At 42.9% G+C, this 21,373-nt stretch overlaps 2 protein-coding genes across 6 annotated transcripts; one reads left to right on the top strand and one right to left on the bottom strand.

Annotated features, from left to right (window-relative positions):
• Window positions 1–398: 398 nt before the first annotated feature.
• On the bottom strand, window positions 399–12,771 carry zc3h7bb (zinc finger CCCH-type containing 7Bb). Of its 4 annotated transcripts, none has more exons than XM_018738498.2 (23): window positions 12,702–12,771; window positions 11,290–11,350; window positions 10,968–11,004; window positions 10,323–10,520; window positions 9,851–10,009; window positions 8,330–8,410; window positions 8,186–8,245; window positions 8,016–8,058; window positions 7,591–7,826; window positions 7,130–7,421; window positions 6,838–6,896; window positions 6,463–6,562; window positions 5,956–6,117; window positions 5,517–5,722; window positions 5,268–5,368; window positions 4,981–5,162; window positions 4,463–4,539; window positions 4,003–4,271; window positions 3,714–3,819; window positions 3,439–3,547; window positions 3,035–3,168; window positions 2,700–2,869; window positions 399–2,116 (listed from the first exon to the last, which is right to left on the bottom strand). In XM_018738498.2, the coding sequence occupies exons 2-23, from the start codon at window positions 11,346–11,348 to the stop codon at window positions 1,936–1,938; spliced, it is 3,021 nt and encodes a 1,006-aa protein (XP_018594014.1). In that variant the 5' UTR covers window positions 11,349–11,350; window positions 12,702–12,771; the 3' UTR covers window positions 399–1,935. The 4 variants fall into 4 exon arrangements, with proteins under 4 accessions (XP_018594014.1, XP_018594013.1, XP_018594015.1 ...); XM_018738497.2 differs by lacking the exon at window positions 12,702–12,771 and adding an exon at window positions 12,540–12,695; XM_018738499.2 differs by lacking the exon at window positions 12,702–12,771 and adding an exon at window positions 12,274–12,305.
• A 424-nt stretch (window positions 12,772–13,195) lies between these two features.
• LOC108926059 (ran GTPase-activating protein 1-like) lies at window positions 13,196–20,959 on the top strand. 2 transcript variants are annotated; one of them, XM_018738508.2, is made up of 16 exons: window positions 13,196–13,320; window positions 13,986–14,107; window positions 14,655–14,782; window positions 14,978–15,037; window positions 15,241–15,420; window positions 15,632–15,766; window positions 15,962–16,120; window positions 16,247–16,360; window positions 16,652–16,751; window positions 17,017–17,101; window positions 17,335–17,539; window positions 17,736–17,855; window positions 18,136–18,238; window positions 19,043–19,131; window positions 19,342–19,463; window positions 19,838–20,959. In XM_018738508.2, exons 2-16 carry the CDS (start codon window positions 13,996–13,998, stop codon window positions 19,917–19,919), a joined length of 1,794 nt encoding a protein of 597 aa, XP_018594024.1. In that variant the 5' UTR covers window positions 13,196–13,320; window positions 13,986–13,995; the 3' UTR covers window positions 19,920–20,959. The 2 variants fall into 2 exon arrangements, with proteins under 2 accessions (XP_018594024.1, XP_018594025.1); XM_018738509.2 differs by lacking the exon at window positions 13,196–13,320 and adding an exon at window positions 13,497–13,519.
• The last annotated feature ends 414 nt before the right edge of the window (window positions 20,960–21,373 follow it).

Below are 21,373 nucleotides of genomic sequence, written 5' to 3' on the forward strand. Positions count from 1 at the left end.
GATACGTATGTCTGAATATCATTTATTACAGCAATGCCAATCACAGGCCTGCCCTCAATAAAACAAAAATGTTACTGGGCTCTGCCTGACAATAGTCCTCAGCATTTTGCAGTTATTATGTTATAATGCACCTTAAGAATACCATGGAAGACTAATACAGGAAATGTCTGACCACCCTTACATCGGGCCAGCAAGCACACATTGCAATTAGGGGCAACAAAAGAACAGAGAATTAAAATTAAATGTTACTGTAATTCAGGGGGTGTGGCACAGCAAGCTTAGCTGGGTGCTGCTATGTGGTGGGTCTGGGGATCGAGTCTTGCTTGAGGTGCCCTGCAGCTGGCTGGCATCCCATCCTGGGTGCGTCCCCTCCCCCTCCAGCCTTGCACCCTGTGTTACTGGGTTAGGCTCCGGCTCGTCACGACCCCACTCAGGACAAGCCATTTCAGACAGTGTGTATGTTACTGTAATTCCAAATACTCTGTATAAACAATACTTGAAGGCAGCTAGGAAACCCTTTTGGTTTATGTAGGACCCATCATCAGATGCATTTAACAATCTGGGACTGGTCATATTCAGTCTTTGCCAGAACTCCTTTATATGCAGCAGTCCACAAATCATAGCATTTATTAGAAATTATTTTGATTATGGCATATTTCCACACATTTCTCACCAATTACACAATAATATAGTTGAATGTTTCAGTGAACGCAGAAAAAAAGTCCTGCTTTAATATGTGCCGTCTGGAATGACCCTCACAATAGCAAAAATCCTCTACTTATCTATTGATACAGTTAATATAGTATAGAGTAAGAGTCAATAACAAGTGATACTATATAATCAATATTATATGATCTTATTTAATTAAGCATAATAGCTAAGTCACCTATTATTAGTATAACGATTCTTTTTGGTATTTATATAAGGTGTGTATATGTATACAAGTATATAAACATACGCTTATTTATAGTTTCCACTATTGGTGTATACAAGGAAATGTGGCTACCTAGAAATAGTAAGTCAATCATTTGTTTGTTCTGCCTCCCACTTCTTCCATTTATGTATTCCCCTTATAAAATTAATGGATTGGCTACAGGCTGACATTCAGTATATTCAGTATTCAGTGAAATCACTGACCTAAGACTGTACTGCTGCACAGTTGTACAACCAGGTCCTTTGTCTTTTACATATTTACAGTCATAGTTCACAAAGCCTTTCTTTAAACTTTTCTGTCTACCTTCTGAAAACACACTCAGTGCCGGACTTTCAACTGTAAAATTCATAACCTAGCCGGTGATCTGCAATGTTGTGTAACTGACATGAGTTACCGCCCTGTGGACATTATGTAGGTGAGTGCAATGTGTTGAGGCCCATAACATCACATCACATCACATCACACTACTTTTGTGACTGGCTCACTGTCCAATCCTGGCCTACAAGGCTGAGGGATAAACTCTAGCATCACGCACTCTGTACAGTGAGCGCTTCCTTCAGGTTACAGCCAGTAAACATTCCTCAGTGTGGGTGATAGCTGGCTGATTTTTTTGGAACTGTGTCCCCTTGCACTCCACATTAGTTCACATCATTACAACACCAAGGAGGGATACTGCCATTTTGTGTGGTGATGCATTATTATTGATGGAGAGTGGTTATAGGTGGTAAAAGGGAAAAAAAAGAAAAGAAAAGAAAAGAAAAGAAAAGAAAAAAAAGTCTTCCTCACCTGTACTGCCACTGGCTCATGTGTGCACCTCTGTCACTCAGGACATTAAGTCAGCATGTGAGTATGAGTTTTTGGATGTGGAATTGTTTGTGTATGGAGGGCTTCTAGACAAGAGGCCCAACTCCTGGCTGTGTAGCCAAGTTAGAGCCTATGGACATCATACGTCTTTGTGCATGTCTATATGTGCACGCAAGAATATGTGTACTTGTGGTGCTTCAGTCTTGGAGGAGAAAATTGTATTTCCCAAAGTCATAGTCGTTGGGTGCGATAAGCATGTCATCACGAGCTTTGGCCAACTTCCGTCTGAGGAAGTCCCGCCTCTCCTGCCACTCTGCAAGCTCCTCCTCACTGTGTGCATAGTCACAGCTTGCTCCTTCTGGGCAACTGCCTTCCAACCTGTTAATCACAAGCATATGTGAGCATGTGGGGCAATGGAACAAAGTTACAGGTCAGCTAGATGAGCAGCTAACAATTCAGCAAATAAAACTAGCCAATAGTACATAAAAAAAATAGTAAAACACTGTCACCACACACACACACACACACACACACACACACACACACACGCACACACACACGCACACATTTTCAGAACCGCTTGTCCCTTACGGGGTCACGGGGAACCGGAGCCTACCCGGCAACACAGGGCGTAAGGCCGGAGGGGGAAGGGGACACACCCAGGACAGGACGCCAGGCCGCCGCAAGTCACCCCAAGCGGGATTCGAACCCCAGACCCACTGGAGAGGAGGACTGTGGTCCAACCCACTGCGCCACCGCACTCCCCTCAACACTGTCACCATTATCTTTAAAAAGATTTTTTTAAAAAACAAACCTGTGACAAGGGGAAATGCAAAAAGACAATTTATATAATACACATGCAGTGCATCCTTTGCCAAGTTGGCAGCACTCAATGTTATCTAGGGATGATATTATTTCCTGTCCAGCGTTTTAAAGAAACCCCAGCGCCCATGAGTGGTACCTGGGGCAGAGTGTGAAGCGAGGGCCAGGAAAACGGTGTCTCCAAGCCAGCCCTTCATCCTCGCCCTCACAGCTGAACACCCGGTCCTTGTGCTTCTCTGAGGAGATGTGCTGTTGCCACTGACGCTCACTGTTGCTGTGCTTCCCACAGAGCCGGCAGTGGTATCCGCTCTGAAACACAAAACAGCACAGCATGCCGACATGCAGATACACATGTATGGGCAATCCAAACCACAAACAACATAGGACAAAAGGACAACACTGTACAAGGTAAGCAAAGAGTCATACTGAGTTTCATTCCACTGGAACCAAAACCTATGGTCATTAGTCAATTACCATTGGTTCAGCATAGTCTGTCGGCATGACAATCTGTTTCTCTTCTGGTGGTGGAGTCACCAGCGTGCCATCCGGGCGGTGATTCTGATTGGTCAGTGTCAGCCACATGTCATACATCTGCTGCATATCTCGCACTAAGGAGAAAGAACTGACAAACTTCAATGTACAGTACACCAAGTCATACGTACAATAAGGCAAATAGAAACAGGACAAAGCCGTGCTCAGAAGAAATAAGTAAAATGCAAAAAAAGAGACACATAAACCCTTCAGAGACAATTTATCAAACACTATAAAGCCTTGTAAAGATTACAAGGCTACAAAACATTGTCGAGATATTTGTATCTTGTGGGCCAGTGTTCCAGAAAATCACTAAAGCAGCTTGCAAAGCAAGGCCAGAGACTCACAGTTGTTGTTCTTCATGTAAGTCCACACATCCCTCTCTTCCAAACTATGGGCGAAGGAGCAGTTCCCAATGTAGTGACACTTCTTCTGCTTCATCACATGGACACACATCTGACATGAAGATGCACAAGATACATCTGACTTCACTGATGCTGTTCAGCCTTAAATGATCTTATTTCTGGGTAGATGGGGAAGATGAGGATGTTGATACTGCAGTACTCCCAGAAATTAGCATTTCATGCAGAATGCGTATTTAAGCAGTGCATTCGACACTCACGTCATACTGCTGTGGGTAGCTTCGGGAAAAAGGTAGCGGTCGCACCACCACCCATTTCTTCTTCTCAAAGGACTTCACTAGCAGTACCCGCCTCTCCTTTGTCCAGCTGGTCAGGAAGAAAAGACAGCAAGAGAAGTATTGGGGACGCAGTAAGAGGACTAGGAGTTTGGCATCCTCATATTCTGTGCTGTTGCGTGGTGCACGCTGTCGAATGAATCAGTGGCCCCTAGTTTTTTGAATATTCAGCTAGAATCTGTGATATTCCTCTGCAAAGAGCACAACCTCTCACCTGTGTCGGGCCTTGGCAGTGCAATACTTGAGGGCTTTGTCAGGCTCACTGACCAGCCCATCTCTCCAGCACTGTCCACATACAAACTTCATTTTCAGGTTCAGCCCACGGTTTCGTCCGCTGCCACTGCCCCCACATCCTCCCCCACTGCCAACTCCAACCATGCCCCCGACACCTCCACCACCAGTACTGTCCCCACCACCGCCACCGCCCCCACCAGCTCCTGCAGCTATAGCATTGGGTGTTGGTTGTGGTGGCATATGTAGAGGCTTTTGAATACAACCAAGGATACAGAGGGATGGGGGGAAGGGAAGAAAAAAAAAAACAACAGTAAGTAAACCTCTAGTCTTATTTTTAAAATACAGTATATAGTTATCATCAGTGTTCTGTTTGAAAACTTTTAGCTTACAGGTTTTTGTGCTTTTAGGACCTTAACTATGCTACATGTTACTCTACTAACCTTCTGCCTTTGGGCATTCTGCTCCAGCCTGTGCCAATGTCTCTTGGACTCCTGTACAATCTCCTCATGGGTGATACCTGCCAGTTAATGCAAACAAGACTTTTACCACATCACCCACACATTTTAAATAAACTTTTCCCATTTGAAAATTAAAGCAGGCAATATCCTCTTCCTCCAGAAAAAGGAAAAAAAAAAAAACCCTTTACATTCAATCTGCACCATTTTACTTCTGTATTGTAACATACAGAAAACTCCAATTGTTTACTATGTATTTATTCGTTTATTAGTAACTGCAACACTTTCGACAAGATACATTAGGGAACTGAGCACAGTTTTGGTGAGAGGGCAACCTCGTTCTCCATGCCGTACCCTACAGATTAAATCATGCCCTCCTTCTGAGATACGTTTCTGTGAAGTTGTGCTTTTAAAAGTACAGATAACAAGCTTAATGGAACAGAAGCGGTGAACTGTAGACCGATGTAGAGGTGAGTGAAAGCACCTGTGCTGTGCCTACGTACCAGTGTCCTGCTGCAGCACCCAGCACTTAAGCTCGATGACGGAGTGGGCAAAGGAACAGCTGTCCTCACGCTGGCAGCCATAGCGTACCTCGTGGCGGCACACGTCAAACTGGCACAGTGGGTGGAGTGGCCGCACCTTACTGTAGCGCACATTGGCCGAGCGCACTACATGCACCAGGCACCTATAGGGGGTCAGAGTGTTGCTGTGACCATGTGGAAGCAACCAGTTGGGATGACAGGATCCAGGTTTCTTGACACACGAGGATGACAGCGAAAGCAAGACTCACTTGTTGTCATCGAAGGGATGACGGGCGGTGAGATTGGAGCAGACTGCCAGATTTTCTTTACTGCGCTTACTGATGATTCGGGGCTTACTGTCGTAGCACTCCTGTGGGGAGTGTGAGTGAAAGATTTGAGAGGCAAACAGAAAAGAGCACATGCGATCAGGACAGTCACAAACAGTGTGAGTCTAGATAGGATTTGGCAAACCATATATGAAAATTCTTTATCTCTGACTGTGTGTCCATGTGTCCTACCTCACAGAGGAACATGAACATGCCCATGTGCAGCTGCAACAGACGTGTGACACTCAAAGCCCGGCGCTCAGTACTGCCCAGAGGATCAAAGAGCAGTTCACGGCTCAGAGCACCCTTCCTCTCCTGTGTCCACACATCAATCTCCTCCTGGCAGTAGGCAAAGGTGCAGTTCTCCCCATACTTGCACTCCTGGCGCTCCTGCACTTCTGCATGTGACAGAGGACAGAGAGTGATTCGCACCTCAGAAGGAGCACATGCAATCTCAACGGGAAACTATAGTGCCTGAAGATCACCTCCCAGTTTACAAACTATGCAAAGAGAACTCACAGTACAACACGCTGCTGATTTACTTGCCAGACTTAAACAACATGTTTTGTACTAATCCATATACATTTTCTCTAACACTGAACTATTTAATAACTTCTCTCTGGTTTCATACCTTTGCAGAGCACAAAAGCTCCTAAGAAGTTGTTTCGAGCAGGGCGAGGCCGCACTCTCTTCCAGGTGGGGTCATCACTATTTTTTAAACGACACAGCAGTACATCCCGCTTGCAGCGATGGGCTGCATCAGGCTGGTACTTGTAGTCCATCACCCGTGGTCCTGAGAGGGAAGAAAAGGTAGGGCTTGAAGACACTTACAGATCAAAAAGCAGAATGTGCTCAGTATTACTGCAGCTTCTGCCATCCAATCTTAGTGATGATGGCCACCAGAGATCACAGTGGATTTAGGTTTGATGCCTAGGGTGCACCTGCTTATACTCTTCAGCAAAATCACGTACTATTTCAATTAATATTCCCATGATAAATGAGTAGCTTGAAGACAAGTGATATCATCCTACCATCAGAAATAAAAATAAATAAATAAATAAATAAATAAATAAATAAATAAATGGCAGAGAGGTAGGTATGCAAGGGCAACGGAGGGCATTGCTCTCAGCTGCATTACCTATGCGGCTATAGCAAGCTGGGCAGGCCTGTCGGAACTCGTGGGTCGCAGCCAGGGGGTTGCGGGACAGCAAGGAGAGGTTGGAGCCAGCAGGACCATTCTACACACAGAGAGAAACTGGATGAACACCACGGGATCAGTCCTTCACAAGAAGCAATTCTTCAGCTTAATACCAGGACCAAGAAGACTGCATTTGTGGTAAACGGTAATTGTTCAGTGCTGGTCTTAGAAAAAATTTTTACATTCCATGTCTAAATTTATAACACAGATAAACACAGTGTGGGAGGGAAAAGCAGGTCCTCAGAACAAACAGTTAGCCAATCTTACACAGGCCTAGCTCCCTAAAAGCTGACACTATGAAAGGTGTGTGCTTACCGTATGAGTAGACTTGGAACTTCGCAGCCCTTGAAGGAAACTGTGAGAGACTCTTCCTCCTGGAAGGAATCAAAACATGGAAACTGTGATGTGAGAAGATACTAAGGGCTAATTATGCTTAAATGGGCCTTGTACACTCTACCAAAAACAATGGTATCTCTTAGCCATCAGTGCATAACAGAGAGCCAACTTCATAATCTGTATTGTAACATGTGAAGCATAACACAGCTTTATTTGTGATTATAGCAAAGCTTGAATATATCAGTTTTATCACATGGCTCAACTTACTCACCAGGCAGGGTAAATTCTGAGAGCGAATCCAGCCCCCCTCCGCCTGACCCTCCCTTAGCAACTCCCCCTGGCCCAGGAATAAAGTCATCCAGGGCGTCCAGCGCCTTAGTGGAACTGTCCCCTGACCCACGGGGTGAGAATGTGTCAAGAGAGTTGAGAACACTGACAGCAGAGTTGAAGAAGGCAGGAGGAAGCTGTGGCGAAGGGGCAGGTAAGCTGGTGGTGTATGGTGGCCGCAAACCAACTGCCGTATTGGGGAGATTGGTTGGGATGGCCCCCTGAACTGGACTTGCCTGGAGGAGGGATTAAAAAGAGAAGGAGAAAGATAGATACAGAAGGACTGTAAAATTAGTGCTTTGAATTAGCTGTAAGTACATTTGATAAATCAAAGAACTATCAACCCTTCATCTGTTATCACAAGCTGCTGGCCTCAGTTTTTTTCATGTCAAGACCACAGCTTACCCCACCAACTTCAGTCGCCTTGGGGATGCAGTCCAGTAGGCTGTCAAGTTCATCACCCATAACCTCACACTCTGCCAAGTGCTCTGACACCGGTACGGAAAATGGGGGGCCCTGACTGGGGCTGTCAGGGAGGTCCTGTGGCACCACAGGGGTCTTGGTAGGGGACAAGGAGTCATCGCTCACAGGGATGGGTGTAGCCAGAGGAGCGGGGATACACTCAACACTGGGTAGGACAGCTGAGAGGAGACAAATGGGGAGAGGAGCGAGAGAGAGAGAGGGGAGGGGGGGAAAAAAAAAAAAAAAAAAAACATATGGAGAGGAAAATGAGAAAAAAAATCTTTTAAAACACAAATACAATCTCTGTTTACGCTGGAATACTCTCCAAGAAGCACTGCAACAATTACACATGTTATACTCCAGTGTACCTGATGACATGTCACTTAGAGATTCCAGACCATTAGCTGACATCTGAAAAGAAAATGGATAACTCTTCAGCTTTAACAAATTTCAAAAGGTATGAGAAGCAACATGAGCTGGAAGAGCAAGTATTCCACAAATAAAATACCCTCCCCGGGACATGTAATTTCAAATTTACCTCTCCAGTAGAACTGGTAGCATCCCCATTGCTTTCGCCCGCTGCTGTCACAGATTCTACCTGTAAATAGCCACAGGATCTGTTATTAAATCAATCACTTTAATAATCCAGAGATAAAAATTATAGCTGTGATTGGGAAAGCACCTGCGGGCTGACGTAGGCTTTGCGGATCTTCAGGCCCAATTTAGCTGCCAGCTCTTGAGCCAGTTCACTGACCTGCCTATCCTGTGCAGAGGGACGGACACGAGAATACAGAAACCAAAAAAATTTCACACAAACATATAGCATAGTATCCTAAGCATTACAGTAAAAATGTAAAAAAATGGTAACACTTTTGATACTATTCCTAAAACACATTAACTTACTTTATGATAGAGCCTAAAGCAAGGAGGAATACTTCACCAGAGCTTTAAATACTGCCTGTTTCTCCAATGTTATATTTGATCATACACATACACAACACACTTCTAACAGAGTCTTGAACTAAAAGCTTCCTCTAATTCAAAGGTTAACATTGTATGCTTCTATACTTGAGTTAATTCAGAGTCATAGTGTGCTACCTAAGTGTAGTCTATCCAGTTACTATGCTGCCAATGTTTCCCAAAATGACATTTTCTTAAAGGAAATATTCACTAGCAAAGACTTTTGCAGATAATTAGTTGAATTTCAGGACTTCTCAGCTTCTTTACATTGTTATTAATTTATACATGCTAACAGTTCTCCAAAATTTAAACTACAGTTTTTAACCTATGACAGAATTATACTTTACATCTCTAGAACAAAGCCGCTTTTCCCATTTATATTTTTTGCGTTAGAATGACAAAAATAAAGCCACTGATGTACATTTGCCTATTACAGCACCATTTTCCTTTATATGGTGGTGTGGTTGTTAGGGCTATCATCTTGCATTTCAAAGGCCCTATTTTGACTACCTGCTCCTGTTGGAGTACCCTTCAAACTAATGACCCTAAATTGCAAGTAAAGGTATATCTTTCCAAGTAGCTTAGTATACAAAAGCTAAGACTAAAAGTTGTCTTGGACAAACAGTCCAAGTTATTTATTTAAAAAAAAAAAAAACACAACAGTATGCAGATGCTACTGCATATAGTATTAACTAATACTTGAAATGGCATATATGGTAAGAAACTGCTATGCATTTTAGAACTCTCAAAATATATTAATATAGTTTTGGATTAATTCTTTTTTTTAATATCAATTTTTAAAATGCATCTGTTTTCCATATGGGTAACATTAACTTCAAACCACTTTTTTTATAAATGTTTTCCATATTAAAAATAAATTCTAGCTATTGAATGGATCATCATGTTATTACTTCATAGGGAATTGGCATATACAATAAATTGCACCAGTAATAAAGTGGTATTCTTCATTTGGCAGCTTTTTTCCATACAGCTTGACATAGTATCAACAAGATATAAGGTACTGCAAATCTGAGCTGTTATATTAAATAATTTCACATTCTGGAATTGCTACAATTGTACACTTACTAATACAATCTGCGGTACTACCTTAATGCTATCACTCTTGCATTTCATCCAAACTTTCACTAAAAGCTCCTAAAAGTAGGAGCTCCCAAATTACTTTGCCTAATGTATCTGCATAATTTTCAAAACTTAGTACAATTTTGCTCTTCTTAACCCTTACATGGGGGTCCGTGAGAAGACAGCTGGTCCCACACTCATAGGCCTCCCTCAATCGGCCCAGGTCTCGCAGACAGAGAGCCTTCCTGTACAGTGCCCTGCGACTGCCCTCGCACACAGCCAAGGCACTATCACAGTCCTGCACACCCTTCTCATACTCCCCCTATGAGACAGACATGATAGGCAGTCAGAACATCATACAGAAGCACAGGCAAAACTACAATGGCAGATTATAGCACAGGAACACAGTACTGCTCTCATAATGCATGTGAATCAGACAGAATTTAACCAAAATGTTATTTAAGAAGAGCACAAGAACAAAGCAGTATGTAAACACTTGTTTGTGCTTTGCAAGTGATACTCAAAAATAAAATATAATACAGCTCTACAATGTGTCTGAGCAGTTAAGATGGACAAAGGGACGAGAGTCACCAACGGGCAAAGACACAGCTGAATGCCAGTGCTCACAGACTCACAGAGTTGTGGTACGCTGCTGCCCTGTTAACATAGAGGCTCTCCAGAAGCTCAGGTGGGATGACCAGTGCTTCAGCCTGGGCATACCGGGCCACACTAACTCCCTCGCTGTAGTGATATGTTGCTTGTCTGAAGTCCCCTTCCCGGAAGGCTGCATTCCCCTCATCCAGCAGATTGCAAACAAGCTGGGTCAGAAATGCCTGCATACAGCGCCAGCAATCGGGTGACAAAGCGGGAGGGAAAACAACAAGAAACGGATTAAGAGCAGCCACGTTTGGTATGTGTCAACAGTGATGCCAACCAACCCTTCCTCAGACCGACGTCGAGTACTAACAAATCGGTCAAATGAATTCTGAAGAGACAGTGCGTGTAAGAAAAGATGAGAATATCCTGATAAAAGCAGCACACCCCAACACTAGACACCTTGGAAACACAGCAATCACGAGCGTCCACATGGAGTCCCGACAGGTACTCCGTAGGATGTCTTCCCATTGAAACAACGAAAGACCAGATCACTGGCGTAAGAAATGTTCCTTGCTTACAAGTCGGAAAGGGTGAGAGAAAATCCTCAGAAATCTAATATGTAAGAGCATCATATATGACCTTGGGAAGAAACACACAGACAATAGATTTTAATTGAAAAATACCTCATAAGCTTCAGGTTCTGGGAAAGGCAAGGAGGACCTGGACACATTAGAAAGGATAAGTCATCATCTCAAGGTGATTTTACTGTCCCCCATCCCCAGACTCTGGAATCAAATCGCAAAGCAACGTGTGGCATAACACCACCAAGAAAAGAAGGTGTTGCTGAATTTAGCTTTCACATAAGAGACATTCAAAGATTTGCAGGTTTTCTAAAACAAAGTCTTAGTTGAGTGAGAAGAGTAACATCATCATGATCATGCAGGCTAAGTAAGTGGCCAATGCAATGGTGCATCCGAAGTTTTTTTTTTTTTTTTCTTTCCTTACTGTATGAATCCCAGGGCTTTCTGTATCTCTTCCTTGCGCCTCTGTCGTTCCAAGTCCATTCCTGCACATGATAAACGAACGACTTTGATTATTTAGCAGCACGGAGATGGATATATAAGCCGTGCGAGCAGCGAAGTAACACAAGCTATCTGTTGCGTCAACAGCGCGTAGCTAAGCGAGCTCCGTGGCGGCGGCGGCGCTCCATATATAAACAACGCCCTCCACCACCAGTAAAAACATACACCGATACAACTCCACGTTCGCCTCACCTGCCCTTTGACGCACGTATATTTCCGTTACCCGATTCCAATCTCAGATTAAACAACGGGCAAGCGTAAAAAAAACACGTATAAATGTTTTATGTTCCCCAATCGCGTGAACTTTCGTCCATTTTCCTGGCCTATCGCGCCGAGTTCATCCCCGGCCTCGCGTAGCTCGCGGCTGGACACAGCGACGCGCGCTTCTAGCGCACGAAAACACCCGACGGCAATATACTTTTCTTAATAATCCTGTATACTAAGTAATAAAAAAACCCATTATTCTAACCGCATTATTAACATGACAGAAATCCGATCTCCGTCTCCGTGTAGCTACTATCTCATACGGCTATGGTCTCGTATTAGCAATTAGCTGCACCAAATATAAACTTTACGAAGTTCAAATTCACGCAAGTAAAAAAAAAAAAAAAAAAAAAAAAAAAAAAAAACGGTGCAGTGTTATATAGTATTTTGACAGCGGTAAATACATTGAGGCAGAGTTTCTACCGTGTCGTGCTAAAATTGCAAGCTAACTATGCTACCAGGCAGGCAGCGATTTCCGCGAACGGCGGAGTGACAGTTTAGCATTATCTACTGTGTCACTAAACTGCTAACCAGCAACAACCAGTACTTTCAAAAACATTACAAGTCCCTCCGGGTCGTCAAGAAGCAATATATTATAATGAATGCTGCTCGGTAAAAAAATAAGGAAGAAAAATCCCCTTACGTCTGGAGTGGTAAGGGGGAAGGCGAAGGCTGAAGGAAATACCGACTAGCTTAGCAAATAAACAACCGCAGTTTGTTTCTCCTCAGAAAATTGTGTCGGATATTACGAATACGTTACAGCCGATGGCTGATATGATATACCTTCAGTCCCAACACAGTCTTCGCAGTACCTTTCAGAACTCATTCGCACGCAAGCGTTTTTTCATCACTCATCATAACACATATCATATGTTACCTGAAGCCTAGCATGCGAGTTTTCCCACCCACCTTAAAATAAAATCGTGTGTTAGTCGTAGACTCCTATGCAGACGAAAAAGAAAACTTTTTGGACACTAACGTTACGAGTTTTGGAAGTATTCGTTTATTGGAAATGCCTCATAATTGGGACGTCGCGAAGTGCCCGGGCGTACAGGACATGTGAGAACTCACTTTCAGTTCTTTCAGCTTGTGCTCAAGTTTGAAGTCTCGCCACTGGGTCCTACAGATAGTTCATTTTGACCTCCCTTAGGTTTGCCACACTGACGAAAAGTACGGGAGACGCAAAAGCACACGTTTTATTTTGCCAGTAAACACAGTTACAGTAGCCATCGTATTTTTGCACGGTGTACGGGATTAGGCAATAATTTCAAATTGATTTCTGTATTTTGTTCGACATCGATCCAAGTTTCAGTGGCTTTCCTTTGCAATGCTTTAATTATTTTTGATACAGTGGATTTATTTTCTTTCGGACTGCGTCTGAATTTTCATACATTCAAAATCGGCTGTAATTTACTAAATTAGAAGCCGACAGTGCATCGCTTCATCACATCAGTCAGAGCTGGCGAATGCTGATGTACCGTGGACCTCGGTACTAGTCTCCACTGCCTTCGCCTAATTATTGAACTTCAACTCCCGTCAGGCTCTGCGACAAGGCCCCCAAGGCCGCGTTCAAACCGGTCAACGTCGTAATAGCAAACGCGAGCGCGAGGCAGTGTGACACCGAAAAGGAACGGAAGCTCTTCCTAGAAGCTATCCGCAGCTCGCGTGTGGACTCCAAGATTTGTATTTGGTAGTTATTCAGTTTACATTAACCTAACAGCAGGCTTAGCAACTGGTAAAAGTGTTATTTTGAAATAAGTTCTTCATGTTGTTGCATACCTCGACGAGTCATAGCCGTTTGGCACTCGTCAACTGAACTACTGCCTAGCTAGTGCAGAGTGCCGCGTGATGTGATAGTAAGTTAGTTTACTACGAATTGTGGCGGTGGGGTATGTAATCATGTATTCTGTTAGGTTTTTTTGTTACTATTTAGTATTTATGACTATGAGCGTAGCTCATGATGATGATGATGATGATGATGTGATGGTCTGACTCAGTCTGAAATTGATGGATGAGGTGAACGAAACCAGTGTGACTAGTATGTTCAATATTGGTGCTCACGTCACACTTATGTTAATTCTGAGTTTTAGCCTGCCTGTAGAAACAGCCAAAAATTCATGATGGATGTATTTGGTCTGGATGCATGTAAACACAGTTACATCTACACATGTCCCACAGGTCCTCTTAATACTGTTTTGGATATTAATTTGTGTTCTATACATATTTGATGAAGTATTATGCTTCATTTAGAATAATATTATGTTACAGAGAAATGGGTTTTTACTGATGAATGTCCACTTCTGTTTGTGTAGTATGTGGATTTAGTGTGAGGTGTTGTTTTTCTGTAATTTCCAGATATCTCCCCATGGCTTCGGAGGATGTTGCACAGCTGGCTGACTCCCTGGCTAAGACTAAGGTTGGGGAGGGAGAGCTGAGCTATAAGGGGAGAGGACTGAAGTTTGACAATGCACAGTCTGGTGAGAAAATGCACTGAGTTTACTTACAACTGTGAATTGAATACCAGAAACATTGCACTAGTGATTATAAATTTTAAGTACACATTATGATCTGTGACAAAAATGTCAGAATTAAGTCTTCTTGCGGGACGGCGGCACATCGAGTAGTGCCGCTGCTTCACAGTGCTTGGATGGTGCGAGGGAATGTGGGTTTGGCCCCTCTTGAGTCTGTGTAGAGTTTGCATGTTCTCCCTGTGTCTGTATGGGTTTCCTCCTGGTGCTCTGTTTTCCTCTCACAGTCCAACAACATGCAGTTCATGTGTACTGGTAGTGCCGAATTGCCCGTAGTTGCAATGGGTGTACCCCCCCCAGTGTTGTACCCAGTGCTTTCAGGATAGGCTATAGTTAAGTGCAACCCTTCTCTGGGCAAGTGGCTATTGAAATTGAACAGATGGATTATGCCATCTTAAATACTGTTTTGGAAAAGTTCATGCCTTTGCCCTCAAAGATTTGCAGCTGCCTCTCTGAGGCAAGTGGGGTCACTGTGATTCTCTTCCTTGTTCTGCAGTGGAGGAGCTAGTGAAGGATGTGGAGAATTTCCAGGGGTTACAGGCCTTGAGACTGGAAGGGAACACCTTTGGAGTGGAGGCAGCAAAGGCCATCGCCATGGCACTGGAAAAGAAGAGCCAGCTGGAGGTACAGGGGTGGGCTGAGGTCTGAGTATTTAGGGGGAACTGTTCCTAAAGTTTTCTAATAAACCTCTGTAAATATTAGCCTGTGCTTTTCTTTGTAATTTGGAAAATAGAATATTTACATTTCACCTGTGCTGGACAAATAGGGAGTGACTCAAGCTGCAACATGGTGACAGTTATCTTTGTCTCTCGGACACAGTGTTGCTACTGGAGCGACGTGTTCACGGGACGTGTGCGTGCAGAGATCCCTCCAGCTTTGGTGAGCTGCCACATGCACCCCCTGCTGGAATGTTTGTGTTCAGTTATGTGGTTTATCCTTGTAGAATCCTGTTGGAATCATACTTGTTTCATTGGACATTGAATAGCATACATTCATCTGAACTTAAAAAACGGTCTTGTGTTAAGTGTTGGCGAATTTTAGCAATGTTGACATTCATTCTTGCACCTTCCCTTTTCCAACAGACTTCCCTTGGAAGTGCCTTGATGACAGCTGGGGCTCAGCTGAGAGTGCTTGACCTAAGTGACAATGCTTTTGGGCCCGATGGGGTGAAGGGCATCGATGCACTACTCAAGAGCTCTGTATGTCACACATTGCAGGAGTTGCGTCTCAATAACTGTGGAATGGGCATTGGTGGAGGCAAGGTAAGTTGCTCTTCTTTTTTAACGTTGTCTTATTGGCTGTTGCACTAAAGAGCTTTATTCCTAAATGCGGAGAGACCACTTGTATTTTTGTTGTTTTTTATTTATGATGAGATTATTATGCAGTTTTAACAGTCTAACTATTGCTATTATTTTCAGCACATTGTCAGCATTTGATCGTCTGTATTGTTTGTCTGTATATGTAAAACATCAGATTCTAGCTGCTGCCCTGACAGTGTGTTACAAGGAGTCCAGTGCACTGGGCTCCCCCCTCAAGCTGAAAGTATTTATTGCTGGCAGGAACCGACTGGAAAATGATGGGGCTACAGCCCTTGCACATGCTTTTAAGGTAACCATCCTAAATGCCTTTTCATAACCCCAGTTTCTTGGTGGAGAGATTGGGTATGTCTGGCTTGAGAGCCTTAAGCATTTCTAAAATACAATGATGGGAACAGAGGGTGCAGGCTTTGAAAAACCTTGAAAATTAAGATTAATGAAACTTCCTTGTGTTTAACATTGTCTTTCTACCTCCAAACCATTTCAGATGATGGGAAGTTTAGAGGAGGTTCACATGCCCCAGAATGGCATCACCCACCCTGGAGTGACAGCTCTGGCTAGTGCCATGGAGCACAACCCCCAGCTTCGTGTCCTCAATCTCAATGATAACACCTTCACCAAAAAGGGGGCTATAGCCATGGCAGAAGTATGCTTCCTATCTGTACAGAGTAGCTGTACACATTTTGCCATACAGACTTTCATCTAGTGTATGGGTTCCACATTCTGTGTCCTTAATTTGTCACATATGCCTCCTACTCTCTTTCTTTTCCAGGCTTTGAAGAAGCTGCGCAATGTTCAGGTTATCAATTTTGGAGACTGTTTGGTGCGTTCCGAGGGGGCTATGGCCATTGCAGATGCCCTTATGGAGGGGCTTCCCATCCTCAGGGTATGGCAGTATGTGACAACACAGTGTGTCCTCTTTCCACACACCCTGTCCTGCTCTGTTAATTTTATCATTTTTTTTTGCAATGTAGCTATGAGAGTGTGTGCTATGTGCTTTTGGAATTATTGTGTAAACAGTTAAAAGTGCAGGTAGCAGTTATCAGATTAATTGTCAAACAAAATGGTTGACACTGTATACAATTGTGCTAATTACAAAAGGTACACTCATGCATAATTTTGGGGATTTTGTTCATAAGACCGTACTTTTTTATACATTTTTTTTTTTTCTGTGTAGGAGCTGAATCTCTCTTTTGGTGAGATCACACAGGAAGCAGCACTGGTAATTGCCCAGGCTGTACGGGATAAAGCCCAGCTGGAGAAACTGGATCTCAATGGTATGTTTTTTTTTTTTTTTTTTTTTTTTTGTACATATGGACTGTGAGCAACTGCTCTTACTTGTAGTACTTTAATAATAGTCAGGTATTCCCTTGCTGTAACAGTCTTACCATGGTTGTGTTATAATGTTCTTTCCCATGAAAATCAGTGAAATGTGATGGTTGTCTCTTTTAGTATTATGTTCATATTGTATGTACAATACTGAAACGTGCAAAATGTTACAAAATAAAAGTATTGGCTATGACCATGTTTCCGTATGTTCAGGGAATTGTCTGGGAGAGAATGGCTGTGGAGCACTGAGGGAGGCCATGGAAAGCATGAACATGGGGGATGTCTTGGGATCACTGAGGTACTTTTGATTTCTGTCAGTCTAAAGGTGGTAGTGGCTACATTGTGTCATTGCTGAGCAAAGAAACAAGGATACTAATGAGTTAAAAGTATTAATGATACACTTGTAGTAATTTTGATAACCTCTCTATAATATTAATTTTGCACTCACTTTCCTTAGCTTTCACATGTATGGCTGCTTTCCACTGAACATGTCCTTGACTGGGTTCTAAAGTTGTCCCTCATTTTCTGTAGTGATGATGAAGGTGAGCCAGAGGAAGATGATGAGGACGACGAAGATGAAGATGACGACGAAGACGAGGATGATGATGATGATGAGGAGGAAGAGGATGAGGAGGAGGAAGAGGAGGAGGAGGAAGAAGACAATGAAGATGATGGAGTGAAGAAAACTGAACAGGATGTAAAACAAGAAGAAATCCTGGCAAAACCTCAGATCACTGTAAGTTTGTGCTAGCAATCACAGCTCAAATTTGCCTGGGCCCTTCTGAAAGTAATAACTATTGAAATTGGCTTCTATGTATGATATTATATTCTGATTTTAAAAATGTAGAAATGCACACCTTTCATAATGGCATCTAGTTTTTTAGACATATTAAGATTCTTTTAAAGTTTCTAACTCTTTGTCCCATTACTAGACTGTGTCTACCCCAGTATCATCATCATGCCCCCCAGATGTGGCTTCCTTCCTCAGCTTTCCCTCTCCTGACAAGTTATTGAGACTTGGGGCCAAGAGAGCACTGCTTATTGAGCAACAGGTACACTGTTCTTTAAAGTAGTATGGATGGCATGGCAGTGTGCTGCTCTTCCTAAGTGCTGGACCCCTCGTAAAGGCTGCAGCTGGCAGAACAGGATATTTTGACAAAAACAAAACATTCTATTGACGTTTGTGTTGTGCAAATTACTTTAGGGAAAATGTCTGCTAAGTAAGTAATGTTTCAGTTGTTTTGTGAGATTTTTTTTTATGTGAGGTCCAGTTGGGTATATTTCAAGCCCTGCCTGAAGGAATGAAGACCATTCCTCAGCATTTTCTTCCAGGTGGATGTGACTGATGCTGCAAAGACAGTGGAAGCCTTTCTGAAGATATCCTCTGTGTTCAAGGAAGAGTCAGAAGTCAAGAATGCTGTGCTGGATAGTGTTGGTGAGAGGTGCTTTAAGCAGGCTTCCCTTGCACCCAAATAATATAGTACTTAATGTAGAAGAAAACATAGTACAATTGGCACATGTAATATTGCTTCTGTCTTTCTTTCACTAACAATGTTTTTCTGACTTGAATTGTTATAGAAAAGTAAGTTTGTGTTAAGCATTTGAGCTCCCTAATTCTTTGTTTGTCCATTCATTTGTTATCATTAACCACTTGTCCAGTGAATGGTCCTGGTGGTTCCAAGCCTATCCCAGATGCATAAGGCAGGAGGCATGGTATGCTAGAAAGGATGCTATTCATTGTAGGGCAATCACACACCAATGCACTCACACATAAGCAAACTAAGGTCAATTTAAAGTAGCTAATCAGTGTATTGGTCTCATAGTTTTAAATATATTTTAACTGGAGGATTTATTTATTAGGGTTAGGCTGCTGCTGCTGCCTCACAGTGCCTGACCTGTTCAGGCGAAGGTTTGAATCCTGGTCAGTCTGTGTTGAGTCTGTTATGCTAAATTGGCCATAGTGTGTGTATGGGTAAGTCGGTGTGCACGTGTGTGGTTATTGTGTGGTGGGCTGGTGTCCCGTCCAGGGTGTACCCACCCAGCCTTGTGTCCAGTGATTTTGGGATGGTCTCTGGACCTCTGTGACAGCCAAACTGTGTGAGGGTTTAATTGTTGCTTCATATCTTATCTGGTAAGTAGATACTGGACTTATTGGAAAAGAGTCATGTTCTGTAATTTGGGTCATGGTTGAATAAAACGAGAGCATAATTGCATTTAATTATTGACCCTTGTCCTGCAGATGCTGTGCTTAAGAAAGCTTTCTCAAGCCCCTCTCTGCAGAGCTATAGCTTCATTTCAGTGCTGTTGGTGATGTTGGGACTGATCAAGGTAACTACGCACAGTCACTTGTGACAAATTTTTCATCAAATTTCTGCCACATAACTGAACTGGATCATTCTATAAACTCTAGCAAAACCTCAGTAAAAGTTGTTTTGCTCCACTTATCTATGCACTTCAAATCCGTGTAGTGTGTTTAGTTGTGATGTGTGTCTATGTATCTTTGCCACTGCCCCTACCTCCTCCTGTGTGCCCTGGCAGAGTGAAGACAAAGTGAAACCAGTGCAAGTGGTGCCAGGGCATCTGTTGGCATTGGAGCATGCTGTGCGACAGGACTACTTTCCCCGAGAGTATGTTGCTGTACTGCAGGCTTTTGTTTCCCGGTAAGGTCATACTGTTTTCTGTATGTTAGAACTACACAACTTGTCATGTCAGACAAGCATACTTTACAAGCTCTGAATTGGAGATATTTGGTAGGACATCTACATTTAAATTTTGGCACAACCCATGTACATGAACTGAGTTTTAATACCTCTTGGTCCTCTATGTCCTATGTGTTTCATTTCAAGGATAGCCCTACTACACAAAAAAGCCTTTGTTGCACAAAGCATTACAGAGCCATACAGGCATGTTAAGCAGATAGGTTGTAGTTTGTAAAAATTAGTGGTACCTGAGGCATTATGTCATGATTAAACATTTTATAAGATGGCTTAACAATAGTCTCTGATTTGTATCTTTGTATTTTGTCATGGTGCAGTCAAAGCAAGTCAGTGGGATCCTGTGCCAGTGCCAGAAGTACCCTCTTGTCCACGCTGGCCCAGATCAGGCCTGAGTGTTAACCTTCTCAAAGTCATCGGGTGGTGTGAACTCTGCAGAGTGCAGACGTGGATCACAAAACAAATGAACTGAACACCATCACCACGCCCATTTGACAGCTGTTTGCTGCATTAGCAGCTAAGCAGAAACATACATTCATATCGGAGCAGACCTGAAGATTCGGAATATTGACAGAAGACAATCGTGTTACTACCATACCCCTGAACTTTCTTTGTAGGATGTTATAATAGAGACACAGATGGACAGATGAACTCATGTAAAATCAAATAACCGTATCTGATCTCTTTCTGGAATTCACACACAAAAAATGAACTGGAGAAACTTTAAAGTATGACTGCTTTCTGCTTCAAGAGACTGGTAACCCAGGTGATCTCTGCAGCAATGCATTTTGTTTATAAGCTTTCTTGTTTGTAATGGGGTAAAAAGATTAATGGGGTCAAGAAGCAGAATGCAAAGATTTTTGGACTAAGGCTGTATACAGTACTTTGTTCTTAAACTAAGAAAACAACAAACTTCTTAGCATCATTGATTGTATTGTTTATTTTCCCCTTTTTCATATAATGGGACAAAATGTGGAAAAAAAAAGGGAATTGGTTATGAATTTTGCCTTGATAAAGATTTGCAGAGTGTTATGTCCAACACTACAGGACACAATATAATAGAAAGCTGGTGTGGTTGTTATTCTGTAACTGTTGCCCAGAGTCAGATGGTCATGCTTCTTTACCACAAAATATTCATGCAAGATACACAGGATAAGATGTTACACCTCATGCCATAGACACAGTAATACTAAAACTTTATGGTGTGAAACATAAATTACAAAACAGGGGCAAAGAGGGCTTTGACTAACCAGGTTCCTGTTTTTTTTTTCTGTTTTCTCCCTGAGCAATACATTATACATCCGAGTGAGAATTTTAAAATTAATTTTAGGAAGGATAGTGTTTTCATTGTTCGTTAACTGGTCTTGGCTTTCAAAGTTAAAGTATTTGCTATTAAGGCAGGTAACTCGCTTGAACGCGTGTCACGTTGTGAAAAATATAAATAAAAGAGATAGTAAGTTAACTGTGGAGGAAAACCTACTTGATGTCAAATAAGGGAGAGGTACGCAGAACTATACAAAAGAGAAGGGAATTAATATGAAGAGGTTAATGGAGGTTGGGTTCTGTGGTACTAAATAGTATGACATGCTCGGTGATTTCAATCCGTAAGGCTTCCTTCTACCTTGTTCGACAGGAACTGGCAGAAACACAGCGCTCCTTTGTGCGCGCTCCCGTTCCGTAACACCGTACTGTACTGGGGAGCGGAGACCCCCTCCCCCACCCAGACAGCAAGTTGGTGCGCGCGCGCACACACACACACACACACACACACACACACACACACACACACACACACACACACACACACACACACACACACACGGTCAGCGCTGGCCCGCTGATCAGGGCTCCGGACC

Source organism: Scleropages formosus, chromosome 3, assembly GCF_900964775.1.
Source record: "Scleropages formosus chromosome 3, fSclFor1.1, whole genome shotgun sequence".
NCBI classification, from domain to species: Eukaryota; Metazoa; Chordata; class Actinopteri; order Osteoglossiformes; family Osteoglossidae; genus Scleropages; species Scleropages formosus.

Coding starts and splice junctions, on each gene's coding strand:
- zc3h7bb (XM_018738498.2), bottom strand. CDS start 11,348: ATGGACTTGGAACGACAGAGGCGCAAGGAAGAGATACAGAAAGCCCTG. Junction 10,521..10,967: donor CAGAACCTGAAGCTTATGAG/GTATTTTTCAAT, acceptor CGCTGTATGCAG/GCATTTCTGACCCAGCTTGT. Junction 8,411..9,850: donor GTCTTCTCACGGACCCCCAT/GTAAGGGTTAAG, acceptor CCCTCTGCACAG/GATAGGCAGGTCAGTGAACT.
- LOC108926059 (XM_018738508.2), top strand. CDS start 13,996: ATGGCTTCGGAGGATGTTGCACAGCTGGCTGACTCCCTGGCTAAGACT. Junction 16,752..17,016: donor GGAGAAACTGGATCTCAATG/GTATGTTTTTTT, acceptor CCGTATGTTCAG/GGAATTGTCTGGGAGAGAAT. Junction 17,856..18,135: donor CACTGCTTATTGAGCAACAG/GTACACTGTTCT, acceptor ATTTTCTTCCAG/GTGGATGTGACTGATGCTGC.